The sequence below is a fragment of the Mustela nivalis genome (genome assembly GCF_964662115.1).
Source record: "Mustela nivalis genome assembly, contig: HAP1_SCAFFOLD_919, whole genome shotgun sequence".
Taxonomy (NCBI): Eukaryota; Metazoa; Chordata; class Mammalia; order Carnivora; family Mustelidae; genus Mustela; species Mustela nivalis.
This window is the reverse complement of record NW_028135745.1, coordinates 239,811-267,600: the sequence shown is the minus strand read 5'-3', so window position 1 is coordinate 267,600 and position 27,790 is coordinate 239,811. Positions and strand designations below refer to the sequence as shown.

The window sequence follows — 27,790 nt, the reverse complement described above, 5'->3', positions numbered from 1 at the left end:
ATTAATAAAACAAATTTATTAATAGTAACTTTCATTTCATTTCATTTTTTATTTTCTGTTTGAAGGGCTATTGAGTGGCCAGACTTCCCCAACAAATACCAAATTGGAGAAACTGGATTCTCAGCAGGTGTTACAGCTCTGCCTCCGATATCAGGATCATCTTCATCAGTGTGCAGAGGCCGTTGCCTTTGATCAGAATGCTTTGGTTAAACGAATCAAAGAGGTAATGTACTGGGGGAAAATAATATCACCGGCTCATTATTGTGATTTCCTCCGACTCTCAACTCCGTTTGTACTGGACAGTAGAGCCAGTGATCCAAGCTTTATGGGAAATGGCCATTTTCTGATTTAGTCTTGACACCTGTCCCCATTGCTTTAGATAGATTGTCTTTCCTAGCAGTAAAATGTAATGATGAAAAGGAGTAGTTCGTGGAGCTGGACAGATCTGGAATTTGAATCCTGGTTCACCACTTAATTGCTTGGGTAAGTTACTTAAGTTCTCCTGGTCTCAGTTTTCTTATCTGAAAAAGAGTAGTAACCTATCCCAAGGGTTGAACGAAGATTAAATTGCTCAGTAAGTGTTAGTATGGCAGTTTTCCTGCCATACTAATCTGCTCTAGCTAACATTTTATCTTTGAATTGACTTTAGCTGTTTCCTGTATGTCATTTATATTTTGTTTTCCAGTAGAGTTTCAGTTGTTTGAGAGCAGGAGCCTTGATATCTCTCTCAGTTACTTTTTCACAGTATGAACATATGAAATGCTCAGTGATTTTTATTGTTTGAATGGAAACATTTAAGCCTATTCAATCCCCAAGGTTTTTGTGAGGGAAGGAGCAAGATAATTCCTGTGAAAGTACTTAGAAAACTAAAGTGCATGGTACAGATATTTAGTAATTAGTGAGAATAATAAGGTACTTCTGTTAAACACTGAAATATATCATTGACTGGGCTGCTGCATGGCACAGCTCTGTGAGCACTAAGGTATAGTACAAACATTTTCCGAAGTTTTCAGGAAAGAAGAGATTGGATTGAGATTCCTGATACCTCGAAGTAGTATCACATAAAGAAAAGGTCAGGAGCTCTGTTATGGAGAAACCACTCAATGGCAAACCACTTAATGGCAACTCCTGGAGATATTTGACAAAATAGTCCTGGACATTGATTCAGGCTTGAGAAGAAGACAGATAGGAAACACACAGAGAGTTGAGAATCACTGCAAATTCATTAACAATTAGTAATAAATGTAGTAAATCCTTAAGATAATTACAGAGTTGTCACTGGGTATATTGATTTGAATTTGCCAACACCTCCAATATTTTACTACTTACCTTTCATAAAATGTATACATATATGCTTCTCTCATGGCTTAAATTCTTTTATTTGGGGGAGCATTCCAAATTGTCATTTCATATTTTCATAGTGGTTGGCATTATTGTGGCCTTTTAAATATTATAAGCTTATTTTACTGTATTATGATCTACAGAAATTTAAATCTCAAATCTGACTGTTTATCAGAATCTCTTGAGTTTTTCACTTGTTTAAAGACTGAGTTTTCCTTTCCTACCAGTAGTTCTAGGATGTGGTCTATGAATCATTATTTTAATAAGCTTATCAAATGATACTGAATCCATTCTCCATTACCTGAGATTTGGGAACCACTGGTCTAGAGCACTGTTTTCCAAAATAAATTCTATAGAACTCTTCCCATGTGAAGAAGGTCAGACTTTTTGCATATTCTGTTACTACCCTTGGAAAGTCACGATGCATATTAATCTTATTGAAAGTTCTTAGCCCCCCCAAAAAAAACTATTTGTATATTCTGAGAGTCGTGTGTAGTTTGCTTGACAAGAGGTCATGCTATGAAGGTCTGTATGAGTAAAATATTGACATATTTTTATTGAATTTTCACCTTGTATGCTCATTAGAAAATAAATATTTCAAAAACAAAACAAAAAGTTCTTAGGAATCTTACAGGAAATAAAGCTGGTGTTTTTCAAACTTATTTGATCCCAGAACCCTATCCTAGGTAATTTCTCATAGAAGTAGTGTTTTTTAAGAACATTCTTTGGGAACTGCTTTTGCAGACACAAGACCTTCCCATTTTTTATTATTGTGCTAGAAATTAACTATGATGTTAACTTGTAGAAGATTTTAGAACAACTAAATCTATGTCATGATAGTTCTCATCTTCTCTTTGAAAGGTCCTTTAGTCTATTTCTGTTCTTCTATAGTTTAGGAAAGTGTAAGACAGAAAGATTAAACGACTAGCTCAATGTCAAAGAGCCAAGTATTTTGTAGATTGTCATACTAGGTAGAGCTCCTCATTATACCTCATTTCCAAGACTCTCAAGCAGTATTTCTTGGCCCTGAATGTGTGTTCGAATCATCTGGGAATTTCTGCTTCCAGTATTTAGGATGGAAAATTTTATGCACACACACAATGAAGTAGACAAATATTGGGAACCTTCCCGTACTCATTGCCCAGCTGCTCACTGCAGGCATCAATTTGTGTAAGGTCCTATTTTTGTTTATACCCTCACTCACTCCCTGCCACTTCTCCAACTGATCTATTTTGCAGTAAATCTCGGACATATGATTTCATTCATAAATACTTAAATATGTATCTTTTTTAAGAGAGAGCACAAGCAGCATGGGGGCACGGAGGAGAGGGAGAGAGAGAATCTTAAGCAGGCTCTGTGCGAGGCTCAATCTCATGACAGTGAGATCATGACCTAAGCCAAATCAAGAGTTGGACACTTAGGCTTAACCAACTGAGCCACCCAGACACCCCAAAGTATGTATCTTTAAAGGTAAAGGACTCTTTAAAAAACTTTCAAAATCTTTACTAGTTTTATACTTAGAGAAAAGTCATAAAAATAATTCAGAGAGTTCCTCTATACCCCTCACACAGCTTCCTCTAAAGTGAGCATTTTACAGACCCTTAGTACAATGATCAAAATTGGGAAATTGATAGCAGTTCCACACTATCAACTAAGCGGAGACCTTATTTGAATTTTACCAGTTTTTCCACTAAGAAAGCCTTTTCCAAAACCCAGCTGTAATTCTGTTGTCATACCTAAAATAATAACACCTTAACTTATCAGTATAGCCAAAGTGCTTTTAAGAAGTAGCTGATGTATAGGTCTCACTCTAAACCAGTTAGACACAAATTTTTCAAGGGTGGTGAGTAGGGAAGGGAGGGAGCTAGGCCTTGATATTTATGAAGGTGCTCTAGGTGATGCTAACATGTAACCACGGTTGAGAACCAGTTCTAGAGCATTCATTTAAAACAAACTGAGTTTAAAATTGTTTGAGAAACTTTGGGGTTCACTTTGAGTGGTCAGTAGTTACCCGGGATTGTTACAGAACAGAGAATACTACTCCCAGTACATGGTAGCTCGGTAGTTCTCTGAAGGTGAAGGAGTGAACACTTTAGGGTTTTTCATTAGTGACTTGGCATCTCTGTTGGTAAATGCTAGCAGACTCCTAAAACATACACATCCATCTGTGCTCACTTCTAACCTCAGGGTTGAAATTAGTCACTTCCAAATGAATAAAGCAGAGGATGTAGTTTTGATATAACACCAACTCTTTAATATTATTCCAGATGTTTCCTGGAAATTTGGTTGCAAGCGTGAGGAAGTAACATAATGCTGTATGTGTTGAAAAATAAGGAACTTAATAACCTTGGAGAATATGTATTAGTGGAAGTGTAGAACCTGGATCAGCCAGAGACTCATAAAGTTACAGGCCTGTAGTCACTTTAAGTTTGGATCAAAGGGAAACATGGCTGTTACTGTTCTGATTCAGATTAAAAAAAAAATCAGGGAGTTAACTAAGCTTTCCTGTTCCTAAATTTGGATGATGCTCTTGAATGAAATTCTGGGTTTTACAAATCCGTGTGTTTGAGAGAGGAGTAACTTGAGGTAGTCTTCCTTCCCAGAGAGCCTTGTAATTCACACTGACCACCAGTTTCCTTGGTGGCTCCCGGGGGGATCCCTCAGTCAGCCGACCAGCATCACTGAGCAACTGTTACAGACCTACTCAGTGTGAGGGGTTTTAGGGGTTATAGAGAAACGTGACAGAGTGCCTGCTAGCTGAGAGCTTAGTCTAAGTGAGGGAACAAAGATACACTGGAAAGATATGTGAAAGATACAGCACTATTAATGGAGAGTGCCTCATTGTGCTCCCTAACTGAGGTGCTGTAAGAGTTAAAGTTCAGGATGTTCTGGAGCAGGTGAGGCTGAAGCTAATTCTTAAAGGGAACTCAAAGGGCAAATGAGTGGGAGGGGTGTGGTGGCACTGCTGGCTACAGAAACACCTTGGCAGTCTTAGAAGAAAATTAACTTTGAGGCTTCAGGGGACAGTGAAGAAACTAAACTTGTTCAAAAAATTCTACTCTGCATTAAGAACCATAGAACAGGGGCACCTGGGTGGCTCAGTGGGTTAAGCCTCTGCCTTCAGCTCGGGTCATGATCTCAGGGTCCTGGGATCAAGTCCCGCAGCATCGGGCTCTCTGCTCAGCAGGGAGCCTACTTCCCTCTCTCTGCCTGCCTCTCTGCTTACTTGTGATCCCTCTCTGTCAAATAAATAAAACCCTTATAATAATAAAAAAAAAAAGAACCATAGAACATTGGAATTCAAAGGACCTTAGAGACCTTCTGGTCCAGTGCCCTCATTATTTACATGCAGAAAATAAAGCCTAGTAGAGAGGGTAAGCAAGTAATCCAGGGTTGTGGAGTGAGGTAGTGGTCAAAATTATGGAATTAAAAGTGGATGAAGATCAAAGGAGGGTTTGGTGTTTTGTTTTGTTTTATAGGTGGTATACTTGAACATGTTCACAGGTTGACAGGGAAGAGACAGAAGAGAAGAGATTGAAGATGAAGGATAGAAAGGGTCTTAGAGTAGCGTCACTGAGGCAGCAAGAAAGGGTGGGATTTAGAACCTTATGGCATTTGTTTTGAGAGAACAAGGAGAATTGGACAAGTTTATAAAAAGAGGGTAACTGGCATAGATCCGCCACCCCCAAGGAGCGTGGGTATTCTCTCTGAGGAGGGGAGGTCATTCATTGAGAGTGACCATTGGGTAGGAGTATGGTTGTGAGCCCTGGGAAGCTCGGAGGGCTCAGCTAAGGAAGGGATAACGTGTATGTCTTGCATGTGTGGGTGCTTCTGTATAGCAGTTCTACATGTAAGCTCCAGAGCCTCGTTGCCTCGGTTCAAATCCTGGCACTGCTCTGACTAGCTTTGTGACCTTGAACAGGTAACTCACTTCTTCTGAGCATCAGTTCTTCTGTTATTTTTTTTTTTTAAGATTTTATTTATTTCTTTGACAGACAGAGATCACAAGTAGTAGGAAGAGAGGCAGACAGAGAGAGGAGGAAGCAGGCTCCCCTTGGAGCAGAGAGCCCGATGTGGGGCTTGATCCCGGGACCCTGGGAACATGACCCGAGCCGAAGGCAGAGGCTTTAACCCACTGAGCCACCCAGGCACCCCCAGTTCTTCTGTTAGAGTAAGAATGGTATCTGCCTCAGAAAGGTTTTGGTAAGGGTAAATTAGTTACTCTCTAGGAAGTACTTAGGACTTTGTTTCCGTATGGTAAACACCATAGTGTTGGCTCTTGTTGGTAGTTTTTAATATAAATAATGGCTAAAGAGAAAAGCCTAACCCTAATGCTATGAATTGGCCTATATGTAGTTTCTTGATACCAGTAGCAGTCTGAATATCGGCTTCTTTTAAGATGTACTTTCAACAACCCAAGTGTAATAAAAAACTAAGTAGAGGCGAAACTCAATTTTTAGCCCACTCTGGTTTCTCTCAAGCCCTGTATTTCTTTCATGCTACGGATATGTGATATGTGTAATTTTTTTGTAGTTAATTGTTTATTCCGCTTTGTGAGTAACAAGCCAGTGCCTGGGAACATGGGTCATGAGAAACGTGAAACTGTATGGCAGTGAATGATTAGTCCTTGGCTTCTAGGCTGCGGACACATGATTCTGGTCATTTCAGTGATTTTTTTTTTTTTTTCCTGTGATATTACATTCTTTCTAAGGTCCAAGTTGGCAGGCAGATATTTTCAGTTTTAGGTCACATCAGCCATTGAAATTTGGGTTATCTGAAAAGTGAAAGGAACATACATCTTCCTAGTGAGGGTGTCTTCCCAGGGTCAGGGGATTTGGGAGAGGGCAGGTGGCAAATACACAGTCCCCGGAAGACATAGTTAAGACATTTGGAGCATCTCTTGTCACTGACCTGGATCATGTTTCTGCCTTGTTGTAGTTGCTATCAATGGGTAATTATGTTCCTAGATTGGAATACTTTGTGAACTAAGAGGAAAGCACTAGGTTTGTTACTGTTACTGTGTGCTGGCTCAAAGGCCTTGAGACTAAATTCATGGTGTGATTCTGGTAGTCTGGTTTTCATTTTTAGATGTGCTGATAAGCATACTATTCTAGCTAGCATAAACCAATACAAAGCATTGAGTAGCAGTTCAGATGAACAGGTGTAAGAAAGAGTTTTGGTTCTGAGGAAGCCACATGATTACATGAGATTACAAAGAGCTTCTCTTATGCAGCCTTTTCATTGCACAGATAAAGAAAACAACGTCCTTGAGTTTCTTTGGGATTTGCACAAGATTTTTATTCTAGTTAAAATGCTAAGATATGATAAAAGATCACCAGCTCTTTTTCCTACATTACCATACTACTTAACGTTCTACTTCTTTGGAATCTTTCATTTTTATTTTAGTTAGTCCTTTTTCATGCAGTAGACACTCAACTGGTGTTTGAAGAAGTGAGCTACCAGGCATGGGCCAGCACATAGAGCTGGGCAGGGATTTCTTTCTGTTGGCAGTATTAGAATCTTTAAGACCTAGCTGGAGCCGTTTTCCAAGTATTTGCCCTGACTTCCTGTACCATGCTTCCTCCTGTGGGGCTGGGAAAGAGATTGGTCAAAGTTAAATGAGTCGCTTACAGTGTTACACCAAGAATCCGTATCTGAGGTGTCATTAGCATTCATTGTGAGCTCCTTCATGTGGATCACTGGCCAGGTGAGGCTGTTCTTTACACCTTGAACTGAATCTCCTTTAAATTTCAGCCTTGTTAGATTCCTGTTGCTGCTTTTAAACATACCCTCACACTGTTTTCTGTTTGCTTGACCTCAAATTATAAAATGGATTGGGAGTGTTTACTTAAAACTACAAATTTTGACAAGATCATTGAGATGTTGGGCTTCTTTTTGCTAACGTAACGGGGTATTTAAAAGAAAATTGTGTGTTGCCTTTCTGTTTTACAAGTTACTTTGTTATAAATTTCAGGTTGAGACCTTACAATAGAATTATAGTTTTCCCCCATTCCTGTCCTTTGGGCAACCTTTCTTTTTGGTAAGAAATACAACTGGTCCCTTGGGTGGCAGGAAATGCAGATGGGGGACTGGGCTTACCCTGGTTTGTCTGGCTGTAAGGTACACCGTACAGTACTTCCTTGGGCCTGGCCCCACACTTCCTTTACACCAACACTGTCCTGCCAAAAGGCTGAAATCCTGGAAGAGGGCCCAATCTAGTTTATTACTTGCCTCTGGAAATGTAGGCTTGTATTTTTTGGCGAGGCAGGAGCAAGACCCAGTTCTTTGACTGCTCCAAGATTTAACTCCATTCTAATTCTGGATACTGACATATGAGCATGTGTGAACAGCAGCCCTATTTCCCGCCTAGTTTGCTTGCCCTAGACATGCCCCTAGACAGCTGGAGCTGCCAGCTTTTCTAGTACTGGCCACATGAGCCAGCTACTAGAGCCCCTGTCCCTCTCCATCCCGTAGGTCATTTCCAGTCTGCCGGAGTGGGCAGTGGTAGAGGCCCCTTTAGCTGCCTGTGGAATGCAAGAGTAACTGCAGTCTGTAAGCTAGAGGGTAAGCAGCAGTAAGGGCATGTGGGCTAGAAAACTGGAAGTAGGGCTGGGAAAAGCTATTCCCTATTCTGTATCTCTTTTGGTGAAGAAAAACAAGGAATTTTAGCAAATGCAAACGTTGCTGCAGTGCTTGAAGCAATGCCTGGCGTGTGGTAAACATTTAATAAATGTTTGTTAAATGAAGAACATAATACATTCTTCAATTACTTCACCGTCTTTATCATAGTGCCTGAGAAGCTTCTTTATTCTGTTAGGGAAAATAAAGGTTTGAAATTTGTATTAGGTAGGGTAGGCTAGATTGCAGCTATAAATAGAGGAAGAAATGTGTAATGGCTCAAATGCAATAGAAATCTAGTTCTGTTTCTGGATGTTTCTGGATATTAGCTGGTGACTCTCCTCCCATGTTCAGGGATTTAGGCTCCTCCCATCTTGTGGCTTTGCCATACCTAACCAAAGACCATGTCCTGATAGCACCAGGTTGGCAGAAGAGGAAAGAGAGTGGAATAACACAGATGGGAGATTCTGTAAGTGTCACACATCATTGTGGCTGGAACTCAACCACTTGGCTGCAGCTAACTTCAAAGGAGGCTGGGAAAGATCGTCTACATGTATGCCCGGGACTGTATTACATTTTGAGCTATACTTTGAACATATGTATCATCTTTCAGCTTATATTCCTAAATGCATCTGTAGCCCAACTTTGAGATTCAGAAGGGCAAAATTTTATGATAAATTTCACTTGATGTAGGTCCTGTCAGTGAAAACCAGGTGATACTATGAAAACACTTCAGCTTTTCACATTAAGTGAAAAATCAGAACACAGCATTATACAGTCAGTATGATTTCAGCTATGTTAAGTATCTTTTTAAAAAAAGATTCAAAGGAAACATGACTGTTAGTTGTGGTTGCCTGTTAATGATGAGATGATTGGTGGTATTTGTTTTTAGCCTGCTTCATTCTATTTTCTGTACTTTACGTATGTCTATCTTGAACATACATTTTTATTCCCCCAACTTGGAATACTTCCACTCTTTATTTTTTCCCCTGTGATGTATGAGTCTTATTAGGCTTCTGTCTTCCTGGGTGCAGAATTTTGACTCACTGAGATAAGAACATGCCTTTCAGAACTTTGTATGCGTATGCCTTTACATGTCTGCTTCACTTATGAATTCATTCAGCTCTTTGCCAGGCTCTGTTTTAGGTGTTGACGATATATCACTGAAAAAATAGAATTTTTTCCTCATAGAACCTTGTGTGTCTGGAGAAACAGACAATAAAGGTAAAAAAGTTTTTGTTTTTTTTTTTTTAAAGTGTGTAAGGTAAGTGCTGAGAATGAAAATATAAGGCAAGAAAAGGGATTTGAAATGTCAGTGGTATGGAAATTATAGGTAGGGTGGGCCATGAACACCTTTCTAGAAAGGAACTTGTAAGATAAGATCTCCTGGCTAGTACAGAGTGAGCCAGGAGACTCTTCCTTACAAATCTGTCTATACCTGAAATTTATCAAATTTTTAGACAATACCCAAAATTCTTGTCCTTTTTAACAGTCTGCTGTCATAATTATCTGGATGTTCTGAAGTGGAGACTTACTGGCTATCCCCTGTTGTTAGTTGGGAGAACACTTGCAGATCCGCATTTTAAAAATATCACTAATTCTTTCAGTGATTTGAAATCTTTACTAAATTCTAAATCTGTACTAAGTCTTTCAACGATTCCGAAAGGATGTTTCTAGGAGGTGTTCTTAGAGCTTGAGGCAACAGTTAATTTTTCTCTGCCCATATTGATAAGCTATATTTTAAAGATTTGTTTATTTGTTTTTGAGAGCGAGCACAAGCACGACCAAGGGTTAGGGCCAGAGGGAGGGAGAGGGAGAGAAGCAGACTCCCCACTAAGCACAGAGCCCAACTGGGGCTCAGTCTCATGACCCTGAGATCATGACCTGAACTGAAATCAAGAATTGGATGCTTAACTGACTGAGATACCTGGGTGCCCCGACAAACTATATTTTAATATTGTAAGCCTTTAGATGCCATCCTGGCATTATCCACAATTCATGCTACACATGACTAGAGAGCCTACTGCTTGTCCAAGGTCACATCAAACCATTAGACATTGCTCCCATAGAAAGTTACAGTGACCCCGCCCTGCAGCCCAGAGCAGGTGGGATCATGAACAGGAAGGTACTCTGCAGGACCACCAGGACCGCGGGAGCTATGTAAGTGAAAGGATTATTTTAGGGGGCGAAAGACCCTTATCTCAAATGCAGCACTACCAGGAGGAAGTGATGCGACTCTGTAGAAGTATGAGTGTGAGTGGCACAATATCGGGAATGATCACTCCTAACCCTAAGGCCTGTCAGCCATCCTCCTTTCATCCTTGCCAAGACCTGGAGTCTCCCCGTGATCACTCCCTCCTCTGCCTTTCCATCTCAGAGCAATCCCAATCGTATTTACCCACGTCCACCACATTCCCACTGCCCTGTGTTTTCCCACTGTTTCCACATTCCCACTGTTTCTGTGTTTTCTCCCATCTTCCCTCCGTCCCCACTGAGTGGATCTGGCAATTCCATCAGTATAGGCCAACAGCCTGTACATGCAGCACTCCTGGTTTCCCCTGGTCAGAAGGACTCTCCTGCCTTATTCTTCCCCTTGTGCTTAGGCAGTGTCTGCTGGATGAATGTGTGTATTAAGCTGAGCTGTCACCTCGGCCTTCTGCATGGGTAATGCTGTGGCCCTCACGTGTCCCGGAAGTCATCCAGCATAGTGTTTAGGGACACACCCTGTGGCATCTGCTGAGCTGTGCCAAATTAGTACGTTCGTATTCTCACGTTCTTTCTTCAGGTATTGTGTAGAGAATTTTGACAGTAAAATATTTACTTCCACACCATCTGGAAGGTCTGTTCTCTACTCTGAATCAAAAAAGGGACTGTGTTCATGGACAGTTGGGGTGCATACATGGAATTAGCACATGACCCAATTTGACATTGTTTTAATCCCCTCAGCTCAGCTTTTAAATATTGACTGTGTCACTTAGGTTTATACAGACTTACCTTTATTTCTCTTTAGTCCTGGACACTGGGAAGGGGAGTCGGGGTTAGTGACATGGCTCCCAGATTTTCTTCACCATCCACCCACTCCATCTACCAGCACAACTTCCCCAGATTCTTTCTTGACATAGTAGTAATAGGAGTCCTGACAATGCGGCTGTCACTTTTTACATGCGGACCGTGTGCCGAGTGTGGAAGGGGCATTTTATGTGCCCTGTCATCTACGTTGGACAGAAAAAGAAACTGAGGTTCAAAGACCTGAAAGTTAAACCGTTCAGAGTAACCCAGCTGTAAAATGGTAGAGCTGGGACTCAAACCCAGATCTAAGATCCATGCTTTTTCTACTGTTCTACTTTCTTTCTCTTCCATTCCTTATTCTAATACCTTAACTTCCCACCTCCTCTCATTGTTCATGTGCGGTGCTCATACACTTTCCCTAACCCGGGATTCCTTTACAGTATTCATAATTTCATTATATACTTTTACATTTCAAAAGCAATCCTGACAGGGTGTAGCCACACTTAAAAAAACAAACAAACAAACAAACAAACAAACAAAAAAACCCTGAAGACCCCATATTTACAAATTTAAAATGCCACTCTGCCTTCTTGAGGCTAACTTTCCATGCTTTCTCCTGATCACCCTTTTGAGAAGAAGGCCTTTTCCTGGGATCTGGGGATGCTGGTAGTAGGGATGACAGGGAGAGGTACAAGCAGGGAAGCGGGAGATGAGACCTGTGCTGAGGGGCTTCATGCTTCACCCACTCCCACTCTGGGACTGCAAAAAGTGACTCTTAACTAGAGTGGAAGCAGAACAGAGACTTCTTCAGGAGGCGGTGTGTCTGTGTGCCTGAACTACTATCTCGTGTAGCCTACAGAGAAGGCTTTCCCAAGGGGAGGGAGAAGCGGGATTTCTGCCCTGGACTTTTATTTTTACCTTTTACCCTGATCTTTTTTTCTTCACTTGCTGCCTTTCAGAGGCCCTCACTAGTCCTTTTCTGAGAGATGGAGAGGGAAGGGGTAATCAGCCGGACTTTCTCCTGCTTACCATTGGAAACTGCCTAAAGGCTTTGAGATTTCTCTCCTACCTTCCCTTCTAGGCCTGACACAGAGGGTAAGAAGACATTAGGGGAAGTTGGTCACTTTATAAAATGACTGTTGGAACAAAGTGATGCGATTCAAATTCCTGAGGTCCTGGTGTGTCTTAATTCTCTTGAAGGCCCAAATAAAATGTGTTTCTTTTAGGAGACATTTAGATACATTGTTTGAAAAAAGGAAACAGGGTCACTTCAAAATGTCCATTACGTGGTAATCAATGCTGTTCAGTCTGTGTTGTAATTAATGAAAACATTGGTGACCGTCTGCCCATTGTTTCTTTCGCAAAAGGAAATCACAGACTAATAAGGACCCCAGGAAGGTTTACGTAATTCCAGAAGGAAGTAGAAACTATGCACAGTTTTGACTGATACGCTCCTAATTGCAAACATAGGCTCACCTGAGCAGGTTTCTATTCCTAATGGACTTAGAGATGTTGGATTTGACTTTAACGTCCATTTAAAACAGATTTGGGGGTTCTTTATGGATGGAAATAGTAACTTGAAAAACTTTCACACAGTTTAATTCACTTGACAAGGTAGAACTAACTGCGGAAAAGGAAATGTCACTGGCCAACCATCATTCCTTGGTGTGGTTGACAGTGAGCGGGAGATGTGGAACCCAGCCTGGCTCGGGCAGTCACTGATGGGTGGGCTTCCCACTAAGGACTCATTTTCATTTCAGGTTTTGATTTTGGTAGATTTTGTAGATTGAGATTTGCCAGAGAGGAGTTTCTCTTCTTGTCTGATTTATAGATCAAAGGTATGGCATGAGAGTAAATGGCAAAAGTTTACTTTTATAAGCTGTCACTGGGAACTGTTGTGTTCGGAAACAGGATTGCTTCAAAGTGTCCAATTTGTGGTAATTGGTGCCATTTAGGCCATGGTGTAATTAATGAAAACATCTTCCCATTGTGTCCGTTGTGCAAGAGGGAGGCATCGGAGAGAAGATTGCCCCAGAGAGCTCCCAAATCCTCTGTGGGAATGATGATCAGCAGGAAGGTCAGAAATCCAAGAAAACATATCTGACCCAGAAAAGTTTTTGTGGCAGCCTAGCACACTAACCTTCATAATCTGAATCCCCAGTAGAGGACAAGTGGTGAAGATGTGGTAGGGATAGAAGATGGAGGGTTGGTCAGAATGGGCCAAACTGGTGGAAGGGGCACTCGACTCGATTCTTTGAGGTGGAAACGGCTACTCGTGAGAGGCAAAGACAAAATCAGGTGGTAACTGATGGACGAAAGCTAGAACAACTAAGCCCTAGCACCAGGACCTGAGATTAAAAGAAAGATCTTAAGAAGAAAGTGCCTCCACTGTTGGGAGAATGCAAGCTGGGGCAGCCACTCTGAAAAATGGCATGGAGGTTCCTCAGAAAGTGAAAAACAGACCTATGCTATGACTTAGCAATCGCACTGCTAGGTATTTACCAAAGAATGTGAAAATGCTAATTCAGAGGGATACATGCACCCCGATGTTTATAGCCACATTATCTACACCAGCCAAATTATGGAAACAGCCCAAGTGTCCATCAACTGATGAATGGATAAAGAAGATGTGGTGTATATATAATGGAATAATTACTCAGCCATAAAAAAACAATGAAATGCCATTTGCAACAACATGGATAGAGCTAGAGAGTATTATGTTAAATGAAATAAGTCAGAGAAAGACAAATACCATATGATTTCACTCATGTAGAATTTAAATAACAAAACAAAAGAGTAAAGGCAGGGGTGAGAAAAAGGCAAAGCAAGAAACAAACTCCTAACATGGAGAACAAAGTGATGGTAATCAGAGAGGATGTGGGAGGGGTGGGTTAAATGGGTGATGGGGATTAAGGAGGGCACTTGGGGTGAGCACCCCATGTTGTATATAAATGCTGAATCACTATATTGTAAGCCTGAAACTAATGTAACACTGTATGTTAACTAACTGGAATTTAAATGAAAACTTTAATTTAAATTAAAAGAAGAAGGTGCCTCTAGTCAGGAGCGAGATTAATAATGTGCCATCTCGGGACGCCTGGGTGGCTCAGTTGGTTAAGCAGCTGCCTTCGGCTCAGGTCATGATCCCAGCGTCCTGGGATCGAGTCCCACATCGGGCTCCTTGCTCCGCAGGGAGCCTGCTTCTCCCTCTGACTCTGCCTTCCACTCTGTCTGCCTATGCTCGCTCTCGCTCGCTCTCTCTCTGACAAATAAATAAATAAAATCTTTTAAAAAAAAAAAAAAATAATGTGCCATCTCTAAGGGGTCAGTTTAAGAACAAGCAAGGAAGGTTCTGGGAGATTGCTGAGAGCTCAACTTAAAAGGTACCTCTCACCCTATTGTAGTGGTGCAGTTCAGTGGTCGTTAGTATGTTCACAAAGTTGTTCACGTAAAGCCACTGTCTAATTTCAGAATATTTTCATCACCCACGTAAGCTAGGGGTCACTCCCCATCCCTCATTCTCCTATTTCCTGCCAACAGCTAGTCTGCCTTCTGTCTTTACGGATTGCATGTTCTGGACATCTCATATACACGGAATCATAAAATATGTGGCCTTTTATGTCTGGCTTCTTTCACTTAACATGCTGTTTTCGAGGCTCATCTCTTGTCGCTTAGATCAGTATTGACTGCCTTTTTGTGGCTCAATCCTATTCCACTTAGGGATATACATTTTGTGTATCCATTCATGTCCATCATCATGGACATGTGGGTTGTTTCTGCTTTTTGTCTGAACAGTGTTGCCGTGAACCTTTCTGTGCGAGTTTTTGCATGCACATCTATTGTAGTTGCCTTGGGCATTTACCTAGGAGTGAAATTGCTGGAGTCTCTGGTACTTCTGTATTGAACTTTTGGCGAAACTGCCAAACTCTTTTTGAAGCAGTGCACCATTTTACGTACCCCCTGGCAGTGCCCGAGGATTTTAGTTTCTCCACATCCTCACTATTGTCTGCCATTTTATTTTTGCCATCTTAGTGAGTGTGAAGTAGTATCTCTTTGTGGTTTTGATTTCCAGTTCCCTGATGACGAATGATGTTGAACATCTTTTCATGTACTTCTCGGCCATGTGTTTATCTTTGGAGAAATGAATTTGCAACAGCAAATTCTGCCCTTGGAACAGTACTGATTTACATGGCTATGCTAACGCTCTCTAATCAGGGGGATTGGTAGTTTTGGTACTTAGAATTTTTAGAAAGGTGAAGTTTTTTGTAAAACACTGAAGCATTTCCAAAGAAGGATGTCTGTCCAAAGGAAGAACAAAGCTGGGGCTAGATTTGGAATGTGGGATGAGGGGCAGCCGGCCCTTTGATTAGCTGCCTCAGCCCTTCATGGCCTCTGCTTCCCACCCCCATAGTCCTAAATTAATCTCCTTGGGAAGCAGGAATTTAAATGTAGAATGAACACAAAGAAAGTGAACTATTTATTGAGACCGAATAAAAGTTGACCTTGACACCTAAGTTAACTGAGAGACATCATTACCTTAAAAACTGAACTGTACTTTTAAAGGGTGGGAAAGACAAATGACTTTTTTTAATGTCTCATTGAGTTCTTAAGCAGTCTTTATATTTTAAAGATTTTTTATTTATTTGAAAGACAGAGCACAAGTGGGAATGAAAGGGAGAATCAGGGTTCTCACTGAGCAGGGAGCTGATGTAGGTCTCGATCCCAGGACCCTGCGATCATGACCTGAGCTGAGGGCAGACGCTTAGCTGACTGAGCGATCCAGGCCACCCTTAAGCAGTCTTTTAAAACATTTTTTTTTTTAAACTTAAGTCACTAAAAGCTGGGAAAACAAGAGTCTATTGATCATACAAACTTGAATTTTGTTAACTGTGATACACAGTTTACTAATTTTTCTTCTGATCTGTGAAAAAGTCATTAAACTACTTTTGATCTTCTTGTACATAATCTACAATTAATATTTTAAGAATTTAGAAGATGTACAGTATCTTTTGAAGCTCTTACTGTATTATACCTCTAACTTAAAACTATAGGCCTTTTTAGTATGTACCACTACTTTGAAAAGATTACCCTTACTTTGAAAAGGAAGTTACTTTGAGCATCTCGATATCTTACATAAGATGACTGACCTGTGCGAAACCAGGATCAAAGCTTATTTTATCAGGAAATTTTAAAAAATATTTTATTTTTTCTACACCCAGTGTGGGGCTCGAAACCACACCCCAGGAACAAGAGTTGCACAGTCCACCAACTGAGCAGGCCAGGGCACCCCATCAGGAAATTTTATGTAACAAAATTTTTGCAGGAATGGACTCCTGTTGGAGAATCTCTCCTGCTTGCTTTCGAAATATTTTTAAAAAATATATAGAGATGCATATACACCTATATGTTTTTTTATTATACCTGTTTATTTTACCATAAACAGTGGTAGGAGTTACTCATTCTCATGGCAGAACATATAAATCAAAAATACACAGAAGGACTTTTAGGTAAGTAATTATTTTAGTTATTATATAGTGTGAAATATTTCTGTCAGGAAACTACAAGATGAGTAATGTGACTCTGTTTTAAGTTTTTCAGTAGCAAGAGTTTGGAACAAAAATAAAACAAGTCAGCAGAAGACACAATGGTAAATTGTCATCTGAGTGATTGTGTAAGCCTTGAAGATAGTTAATGTACGAGAGATGAGGCGGAACAGTAAGTTCTCCCACTGTTACAACAAAGATATATTGTGTCTATTGGATACCTCAAAATATTTTTTTTCCTGCCCTTATTTACTAAATTTCTTTTTTTTTTAATCTTTTTTTTTTTTTTTAAAGATTTATTTATTTGACAGAGAGAAACCACAAGTAGGCAGAGAGGCAGGCAAAGACAGAGGGGGAAGTAGGCTCCCTGCTGAGCAGAGAGCCCGATGTGGAGCTCAATCCCAGGACCCTGGGATCATGACCTGAGCTGAAGGCAGAAGGTTAACCCACTGAGCCACCCAGGTGCCCCTTTACTAAATTTCTTATCCTGTTTTTCCATTTGTCATGAAAAGGAGTTTTTAGACACAGTTTCTATATGTTATAATATAGGGTGCTCTGCTTTTCTGGGGGCTATTATAGGCTTTTTGTACAGGTTATCTCATTTTTCCTCACATCAGCCTTCTGAAATAAGTACTGTCGTTATGCCCAGTTTAAGGGTGAGGAAGCTAAGGCTCAAACAGGTTAAGTGACTGGTTCAATCACAAAGATAGGGGTGCCGGCTTGCTTAGTAGAGCCTGAGACTCTTGATCTTGGGCTCATGAGTTGAAGCCCCATGGTGGGCATGGAGATTACTTTAAAAGAAAAAAAAAAAGTTAAAAAGGTAATCAGTCATATGCAGAACCAAGATTTTTTTTTTTTTTTGGTCCATGCTTTATTTTATATTTATTCAGGAGTTATTTTATTATCAGTAAGCTCTTTTTTTTCCCCATTTTATTTTCAGTGCTACAAAATTCATTGTTTATGTACTACACCCAGTGCTCCATGCAATACGTGCCCTCCTTAGTAGCCACCACCAGCCTCACCCATCACCCCAACCCCTCCCCTTCAAAACCCTCAGTTTGTTTCTCAGAGTCCACAGTCTCTCATGGCTTGTCTCCCCCTCCAATTTCCCCCAACTCGCTTCTCTCCATCTCCCCATGTCCTTTGTGTTATTCCTTATGCTCCACAAGTAAGTGAAACCATATGATACTTGACTCTCTGCTTGACTTACTTCACTCAGCATAATCTCTTCCAGTCCCGTCCATGTTTATACAAAGGTTGGGTATTCATCCTTTCTGATGGAGGTATAATACTTGATTGTATATATGCACCACCTTCTTTATCCATTCATCCATTGAAGGGCATCTTGGTTCTTTCCACAGTTTGGCGACTGTGGCCATTGCTGCTATGAACATTGTGGTACAAATGGCCCTTTTTTTGACCCCATCTGTATCTTTGGGGTAAAGACCCAATAGTGCAATTGCAGGGTCATAATTTCTTGAGGAATCTCCACACTGTTTTCCAAAGTGGCTGCACCAACTTGCATTCCCACCAACAGTGTAAGAGGGTTCCCTTTACTTCACATCCTCTCCAACACTTGTTGTTTACTATCTTGTTGATTTTGGCCATTCTAACTGGTGTAAGGTGGTATCTCAATGTAGTTTTGATTTAAATCTCCCTGATGGCTAGTGATGATGAACATTTTTTCATGTGTCTGTTAGCCATTTGTATATCTTCTTTGGAGAAGTGTCTGTTCATGTGTTCTGCTCATTTTTTGACGTGATTATCTGTTTTTTCTGAGTGTTGAGTTTGAGGAGTTCTTTATAGGTCTTGGATATCAGCCCTTTGTAGTGTCATTTGTGAATATCTTCTCCCATTCCATTGGTTGCCTCTTTGTTATGTTGACTGTTTACTTTGCTGTGCAGAAGTTTTTGATCTTGATGAAGTCCCAAAAGTTCATTTTTTGAGTTTATTTCCTTTGCCTTTGGAGACATATCTTGAAAGAAGTTGCTGTGGCCTGGGATTTTGACCCAGTTCTGACACCCCTGTCTTCATCTGCAAGCTGTATGTAGTTTGTTATGAATCTAGAATGATTACTCAGCCTCACCTTAATTTTTTGTTTATTGTGTTGCTTCCATAGAAGGCTGGTCCTCTCAGAGTGACTCTCACTAAGTTTGAGCTTAGGAATGCCTTCAGATATCTATACAGGTCATTTGGAGGGTCTGAACAGTAAGTTCACGGCTGAGGTAAAAAGCTCTGGCTAAACCTTTGGGAAGTGGACTACTGAGAATTTAAGCCAGTGGGTCTGAAAGCAATGAAGTCTGCCACTCCAGGTCAGTCAAGACAGGAGTTTCCATGAAACAGGTCTCCCTGAGGTTTGATGTGCAGTGTTATGAATAGCCACTTCTCATTTGGAAGCAGTAAATATTTAGAGACAAGGAATGGGATTTAGGATAGTCTTGGACATGAGCTAGAAGCCTCCAGAGTGATTTAAGTACTGACTAGAATTTTTTCCCTGCCACACTGTGTCAGAGCTTCATCAAGGGAGTTCTATTGAGACAACTGTTTGGTTAGCATCTAGCTACTCTTTTTGTTCCTGTTCCTTTTTTTTTTTTTTTTTTTTTTTTTAAGATTTTAAGTAATCTCTACATCCAATGTGGGGCTTGAACTCACAACCCTGAGATCAGAGTTGCATGCTCAACTGAGACCACAGGGCAGCCCAATTTTTCCCTTGAACTGTAGTCCAGTTTACTTAATAGTGCCCATAGGTGCAATCCTCAGACAAGTTTTATATACTTTGTTGTATATAGAGACAGGTTGTATATACTGACCCTCTTGGGACAAAGAGGGTCAGATTCCATGTCCAGATGATCTCCTGGAGGATTCTTCACTGACCCCTTCTCCCCTACCTTTCTTTTTAATAAACTCAGTTCATACTCAGATAATCAGTTGGAGGCTTACTTTCCTGGAGAGGGTCTTAATTCTCCTTTTAAATATCTTAAAAGCTGTTTTTTTCCCCTTAGAAAATCACTTAGTGTTTTATTTATTTTTGTTTTAACGATTTTATTTATTTATTTGACAGAGAAATAGAGAACACAAGTAGACAGAGCAGCAGGCAGAGGGAGAGGGGAGAAGCAGGCTCTCTGCTGAGCAGGGAGCCTGATGTGGGGCTTGATCCTCAGGACCCCTGGTATCATGACCTGAGCTGAAGACAGCCACTTAACTGACTGAGCCACCCAGGCACCCTCAGTGTTTTAGTGAGACAGAAGCTGCAGGGCAGTACTCTTAAAAATATCCCAAATTTGAATTTTTTTTCTTTCTTTCTCTTTTCAAAGATTTATTTTTTGAGAGAGTGAGCATAGGGCAGGAGCAGGGAGTGGCAGAGGGAGAGAGGATCTCAGACTCCCCACTGAGTGCCAAGTCTGACAAGGCAGGGCTCGATCACAAACCCTGAGATCATGACCTGAGCAGAAATCAAGAGTCAGATGGTCAACCAACTAAGCTACCCAGGTGCCCCTGGATTTTTTTCTTAATATTGGGTTGTAATAATTCTTTACTTATTCTGGATACCTATTATCAGATATATGTATTGTAAATATTTTTATTCAGTCTGTGGCTTGACTTTTCATTTTCTTCATGGTATCTAAGAAAAGTTTTAATTTTTTTTTTTAAGATTATTTTATTTATTTGACAGAGAGAGATCACAGTAGACAGAGAGGCAGGCAGAGAGAGAGAGAGAGGGAAGCAGGCTCCCTGCTGAGCAGAGAGCCCGATGCGGGACTCGATCCCAGGACCCTGAGATCATGACCTGAGCCGAAGGCAGCGGCTTAACCACTGAGCCACCCAGGCGCCCAAGTTTTAAATGTTGATTAAGATTCTTTGCCTACTCCAGATGGCAAAGGTTATTCTCCTGTTTTCTTTTTAGAGATTTTATAGTTTTAGCTATTATGTTTAGGACTGTGATCCATTTCATGGTACTTTTTGTGTATGGCTTTAAGTGTAGGGGTCCAGATTTGTTTTTTCCATATAGATATCTAGTTGTTCTAACACAAATAATTGAAAAACTTTACTTTCCCCACTGAATTATCTTGGAACCTTTGTTTAAAAAAAAAAAAAATAGTTGACCACATATGTTTAGACCTATTTCTGCACTCTCCATTCAGCTTCATTGATCTGTGTGTTTGTCTCTATGCTAATATCATACTATCCTGATTATTGTAGCTTTATACTGTCTTGAAATCAAGTACTGTAAGTCTTCACACTTGGGGGTTTTTCAAATTCTTTTGGCCATTTTATGTACCCAGAATCAGTTTATCGAATCCCTGTGAGAAATTCCTTTTAGAATTTTGATTCAGATTGCAGTTGACTCTTGGCAAGAATAGACATCTTAATGATATTGACTCTTCCAATCCATGAACATGGTATGCTTACCATTTTCTGAGATCACCTTTAATTTTTCACAGCAGAGTTTTGTATTATCAGTGTATAGGTCTTGAAGATATTTTGTTGAATTTTCCCCTAAGTAATTGTTAGATGCAATTGTAAATAGTGTTTGTTTTTTTTTTAAAAGATTTTATTTATTTATTTGACAGAGAGAGATCACAAGGAGGCAGAGAGGCAGGCAGAGAGAGAGAGAGGAGGAAGCAGGCTCCCTGCTGAGCAGAGAGCCCGATGCGGGACTTGATCCCAGGACCCTGAGATCATGACCTGAGCCGAAGGCAGCGGCTTAACCCACTGAGCCACCCAGGCGCCCCGTAAATAGTGTTTTTAAATTATATTGTCTAGTTGTTAATTGCAAGTATATAGAAATAAAATCAGTTTTTGTATATTGGCCATGTATCTTGCAACCTTGCTAATAAACTCACTTGTTAGTTTTATTAGTTTTTGGTAGAGTCCTTAAGATTTTTCCAAACACATGGTCATATAATCTACAGATGAGACCCTTTTATATATTCCTCTCTAGTTCCTGTGGCTTTTATTTCCTTATATTGATTTATTGCACTGGCTAAGACTTCTAGTACAGTGTTGAATAGAAGTGATGAGAGTAGACATCCTTGCCTTGTTCCCGATTAGAGAGAAAAGTATCCTTTACCACTATGATGTTAGCTGTAGGTTTTTCATAAATGCCTTTTATTAGGTTGAGGAAGTTTTCAGATTTTCAAAATTTTTCATAAATGAATTTGTCAAATGCTTTTTCTGCATGATTATATAATTTTTAACCTTAATTCTGTTGACATGGCAGATTACTTTGTTTTTTAGATGCTGAAAAGGCTTGCATCTTTGAGATAAACCTTACTTGGTTTTGATGTATCATTGCTGGGTTTGCTTTGCTAATATTTTGGATGTTTCTAACAGTGGACTGCCCAGATGAGCAAATAGGCCGTACTGTCCAAATAAGGTATTTGGAACAAGTTTGAGCACATTCTACAGATAAGTGATTTCACCTTCTGTTTTACTTGTCCTTTGAATTCTCCTGCCATCAGAGACAGTATATGCATATGTAGGGCAACATAATGAGGTATGAATTTCAGAATAAACAGTGAGTTCCTTGACGGCAGGCAATTTATCTCTTTCATTTCTACCAGGAGAAGATTAAATTCAAGTGGTGTTACAGAGGTCCAAAATCACAGTGGTTTATACAGAGTGGAAATTTATTTTTCTCTCACAGGGTTGGTACTACTGTCAGCCACAAAAGTCCTCATAGACCTAGTCTTCTAGCTCACTGCTCTACCAACCCTAGGGTGTTTCCATACTTATTCTCGTGGTCTAGGGGGCTGCATCTGCATTCCTACAGGAGCAGAGTGAGGGAAGGGATGCAGGAGCAGGGTGTATGCCATCTGAGTTTTAAGGAAGTTACCAGAAGCTGCCCTGAGAGACTTCCACGTATATGTACCGCTGTCTAGAACTTAGTCATGTGGTCATAGCAAGGCATGGGTTTTGAAACAGAGGTTGTGGAAAATAAGTACTCATTCTCTGTCTGTTGGAAAATCTAGTAGTTTTTTTCACTTATGTTGTTTTTCTGAAAGTTCCTGAAACAAAGTTATTTGCAATATTTTCCTTTCTGGGCCTGTTTTCTGGAAGAACCAAGATAACATTAACAAAGACAGTGGAAAACAAAAGTCATGTTAACGTACAATAAGCTGTGTGGGGTACAGATAGTGTGGTTCTCAGTATCTGTGTCCCCAGGACCTTGCAGATGGCACACTGTAGTACCAGCATAGGTCTGTTGACTATATTATATATCTGCTTCCTCATTAGAATCTTTGCACCAAAAATAGAAATAGGAAAGGTGAATAAGGATATGTTCCAGATGGTCAAAATGGTAAGATTCAGAATTGCATTAGATGCTGCCTTACTGCCTTAAAGTCGGGTGTGCAGGGGAAAGTCTGTGCGCACACGTGTGCAAACAGAAGGAGGTGTTAGGGAGCAGCTGTGGTGGTGACTCAAGAGAGCAAAGGGCAGGGATGTGAGAAATCGGCATCACTAGTTATGTTACACTTCCCCAGATTTTAAAGTCTTAGTTGCACCCACGCGAGACTTTCCTGGCAGCAGTCAGAAGGGGAAAAGGTTTAAAAGGCAATGTCTCCATCATGCGATTCGATGTGCTTTAATGCCATGCTATGGACCAACTAGAATGTCATGCCCAATAATGGTACGCTCTCTAGCTCGGGGAATACAGCTGAAAGGAAGTTGCTAGACTGAGGAGGTCTCTGTTATAGTTTTACTTCTGTCACCGTGAGACCTCACAGGTCACTCAGCTTGAGGTTTCCTCCTCCGTGGTTTTTTCCTCCATGGACTGTCAGGGAATTGACTCTGAAGAGACATACTGTCCATGTGTGTCAACAGCGTGCTTGAATTATGTGTGCTCACCCAGGCACTAAACATGGAGTGGCTTGGACAAGAGCTCTGGATACATCAGAAATGGGCCCCAGTCAGATGTGGAAATGTGTGGGCAAGTATATGTCATTTGAACAAATGCCACTGTCTGGTCAAGTATAAGTCAGGAGGGAAGTGGTTGATTGCCAAGGACCTAAGACAAGACAAGTTAGAGTCTTGAAGGACATTTCACATAAATTTCACAGGTGTTTGTCAGGTCTGGTAGAGTTGGGTGTGGGGAGCTCAGAAGCACCCAAGCCAAGTGAAATAGGGTAACTCAAATGGTGCCAAATGCTGGAGCTGGCGGTTTGATGAGCTCTGCTGGTTCTTATGAGGAGTCCAGCAAGCTCCCACATCACCACTGTCTGTTGGAAGGCAGAGTGTTTCTAGGTGCTGGCCTGAATTGCCATTCTGAAAAGGCCCCATGGTTGATTCTTAGGAATGCTATAATTTACTGGCCCACTACCTGAAAGTGCTGGAATGACTGAACAGGGTTGCAGAGAACCATCTGAAGGTATAAACTGCTTCCACAGTGTTGGGAGGTAGTGGTTTCCCTCCCTTGCTCTTCTCCCACAAGCTGGTTTTTGTTTTTTTTGTTTTTATTTTTGTCCCCTGAGCATTTCAAAACAAATGACGAAAGAACCAGCATAGAACAAACAAGCTTGAAATTCTTCTAACACCTCCCTTACTCACCATCCTTCTCCTCACTGCCCCCCCAACACACACACACAAACACGGTATAAAAATAGAACTGGTTATTTTTCATGGGGCTGACTTTAGTTTCCTCCTGTTTGTTTCATTTGGTGTTGTGTTTTGTTTTGTTTTGTTAGAGGGAGGAGAGGGTCAGAGGGAGAGGAAGAATGAGAATCTCAAGCAGACTCCAAGCCTGGCACAGAGCCCAGTGTAGGGTTCGATCTCACAACCTTGAGATCCTGACCTGAGCTGAAACCAAGAGTGGATGCTTAACTGACTGAGCCACCAGGAGCCCTGTAGTTTGGTTTTTATCACACCATTTCCAGACTCTGGTAGCATGTATTGGGTGCCTGCACTTTGCTTGGGGCTGAGGGTTGGGTAGGGCCGTGCTCCTGGACTGGACAAGAACGGGGGCTGATGTAGCATTTGAACTCAATTTAAGGGTAGAAATTAGAGTCTTGGTAGTTTGTTTCTTCCCTACACAGGAGGGGTGGGTATAGGCACGTGACAGGCTGGACGTTCCCTCCCCTTATTTTTATCCAGGTGATAGTTTCCAAAAAACTTCCCCAGGGGAAGAAAATAGTCACAAAAGGGGAACACAGAGCCTAACATTTGTTTAAGCAGGGGAGAGAGTGCATGGAGCGGTTTGCCTCACAGCAGTGTGGTGAATGGTGTGGACTTGCGCCTTGGCTGTCAGAGAAAGCCAGCCCTTTCCCTGAACTTGTCCCCAGGGGCTGCCAGCCCACAGCCATTCAAGGAAGACAGGGAGGAATGACACCTGTGTTGTGAAGCTCCTCTGAGCCATGCCAGGTCCTGTGCTGGGTGTGTGCTCTCACTCCGTCCTCACAGTGGGGGAATCATTTCCCTGGTTTGTTATTTTTTTAAGATTTTATTTATTTGAGGGGAGCCTGGGTGGCTCAGTCATTAAGTCTCTGCCTTTAGCTCAGGTCATGATCCTGGGGTCCAGGGATCGAGCCCTAAGTCGGGCCCCCTGCTCAGTGGGAAGCCTGCTTCTCCCTCTCCCCCGGCTTGTGTTCCCTCTCTCACTGTGTGTCTCTCTCTGTCAAATAAATAAAATCTTTAAAAAATAAATAAATTTTTAAAAAATAAATAAATAAAGATTTATTAGAGCATGAGCAGGAGGAGCAGCAGCAGGAGAGGGAGAAGCAGACTCTCCCCACTGAGCAGGGAGCCCAAGGCTGGATTCTAGGACCCCAGGATCATGACCTGAGCTGACGGCAGATGCTTAACCATCTGCCATCTGAGTGACCCAGGCACGCCGAGTTCCCTGGTTTTTGCAGATGTGCAAAAAAGTTAAGTATTATCAACCACAGTGGCAGAGCCACATTGAAATTCTGGTCTAATTTCCAAGCCCAGGATTCTTTATGTAGAGCTAGAGAAAAAAAATCTGAGGGTCTCCACAAGGTGTAAGTGTCTCAGACCCCCCTGCAGAGGTGACCGTGGGGCAGCAGGTGACAGAGGGGTGGTCAGGGGGAGGTTTTCCATCGCCAGCGCTTCCTGTAAGCCGACCAGCCTCCGGGACTCCTACTGGATACCTGGTCCCCTGGAGAGGACTTGGTTCAACTAGGTTTAATGCGTTTCCTTCTTTTCTCCCTCTGCAGATGGATTTGTCTGTGGAGACGCTCTTCAGCTTCATGCAGGAGCGCCAGAAGAGATACGCCAAATACGCGGAGCAGATCCAGAAAGTCAACGAGATGTCGGCCATCCTCCGCCGCATCCAGATGGGCATTGACCAGACGGTGCCCCTGATGGAGCGGCTCAACAGCTTGCTGCCAGAGAGTGAACGCTTGGAGCCCTTCAGCATGAAACCAGAGAGGGAGCTCAAGCTCTAGGGTTGCCACTCCTCTCTGGCTGGCTGGGCGCTTGCTCTCTGGGGACAGAGCCAGGCACTGCCCCTGGGGCCCCAGACCCAGGAGCTGACTGGATCCTAAAGCCGAGTGGAGGCTCTGGGACTCTGGGAAGGGGTGTGTAGCGGTCCGGCTGGCCTGAAATTCTGATCCTGCGCCACCTACCCCTTTCCTTGATGCGTTTTCCCCTTGGCAAAACAAACCAAACTCATTCTCGGTGCTAACCGAATTTGGAGTATCTGAATTATTAGAAATTTCTTGCAGAACTCTGTGTCGGGAATTCTTTTTATTTTGTTTAGATTTTCTTTTTTTAATTGAGAGTGTTTATTGTCAAGTCTAGCTTGCGGAGTGAAAATATGGAGAGAAGGGGAGAAATGGTTTAAGAAGCTCTGTGGCCTCAAGGCTTTCATGAAATTTTACTCAGTAGGCTTTCGGGTTATGAATTGTAAACATAAAGAATTAATTTAATCCAAGTCTTGGTGTTGTTACTCTTCCTGCCCCGTTGACATCATGTCAGGTCTTTATCTGGGGCACCCTGTTCCTGCCGCGGTGGAACACTGGTATTTTTGTTGTGTGCTGGGTTATGGTGTCCCTTGTGTGTCATCATTGGAGACTGAGGACTTCCTTTGAACACTCTCATTGGGCTCATCTCCCACTGATAACTGGTTTCCTTAATGTACACGTGGTTTAGGTTTCCTCATATTCTTACATTAGCACTGGAGCACTGGCAAGACTCCAGTTTCTGTGACAAGGTTTTAACCCACACTGATTTGACTAGCCTGGTAAACCTCCAGAGTGTTCAGTCTTTGAAATGCCTTCAGCAGGCGTGTGTCGAATCCACTTGCTCTGCCAGACGTTGTGCCCTGACTACAAACAGGCCTCTGGGGTCCCGGCCCTCCTTTTCTTCAGAGAGGAAACTCACAGTGCTGCTGAGCTTCTGTGGAAGTTTAGGAAAGGAAGCCACCTGAGTAACTGCAGAAGTGCTTAGTGCAGGATTTTGCACCTCAGAGCTGTCCCCACGGAAGAAAGGCTGAAGATGCAAAGAAACAGAATGGAGGACCAGGTGGAGGCAGGCACGTCGCGACCAGGAGCTGGGAATATGGGGAAGCCTCTGGGCCAGGACATCCTGTCCTCGTTCCCCTTATTAAATCCTCTAAACTTCTGAAGGTGTTTTGAGATATCAAAAACAGACTTTGGTAGCTTTATAACCTTAAGTTGGTATAACCTTGAAGTTGATCCTTTTAATCATATCTCTGGTAAATGCGATCTGATTCTAATCTAGGATTTTGAATAGATACTATTTTGTAAGATTCTTAGAACCCAGAATAAAATGTAGGACCTAAAATAATTGGATAACAAAGAAACTTGAGCATTTGAAGCTAAATGGAAAAAAAAATTCAGACACAGGATAAAAAAAAAAAAAAAGAAAAAAAAACAGGGGCGCCTGGGTGGCTCAGTGGGTTAAGCCGCTGCCTTCGGCTCAGGTCATGATCTCAGGGTCCTGGGATCAAGTCCCGCATCGGGCTCTCTGCTCAGCAGGGAGCCTGCTTCCTCCTCTCTCTCTCTGCCTGCCTCTCTGCCTACTTGTGATCTCTCTCTGTCAAATAAATAAATAAAATCTTTAAAAAAAAAAAAAAAAAAGACAGCTTCCAGGATTTTCGAAGGAACAACCGAAGAATATCAAGACTGTTCATCCCTCTGAGCTGGAAAGAGCAGATGGACACCAGAGCCCAGGGAAGAGGCCAAGGCCTGGTCGACCTGGTCGGTACAGCATGCAACTCCTGGTCTCAGGACTGTGAGCTCAGGCCCCATGTATAGAGGGAGTAGAGCTTACTGGGGGAAAATTTTTTTTTAAAAGTTAGA

The 27,790-nt window shown here is 41.7% G+C and overlaps 1 protein-coding gene across 1 annotated transcript; it reads left to right on the top strand.

The window, feature by feature from the left end:
- The first annotated feature begins 64 nt into the window (after window positions 1-64).
- Window positions 65-26,400, top strand: BORCS5 (BLOC-1 related complex subunit 5). Its single transcript, XM_082750302.1, has 2 exons — window positions 65-223; window positions 25,682-26,400. Exon 2 carries the CDS (start codon window positions 25,682-25,684, stop codon window positions 25,910-25,912), a length of 231 nt encoding a protein of 76 aa, XP_082606428.1. The 5' UTR covers window positions 65-223; the 3' UTR covers window positions 25,913-26,400.
- Window positions 26,401-27,790: the final 1,390 nt, after the last annotated feature.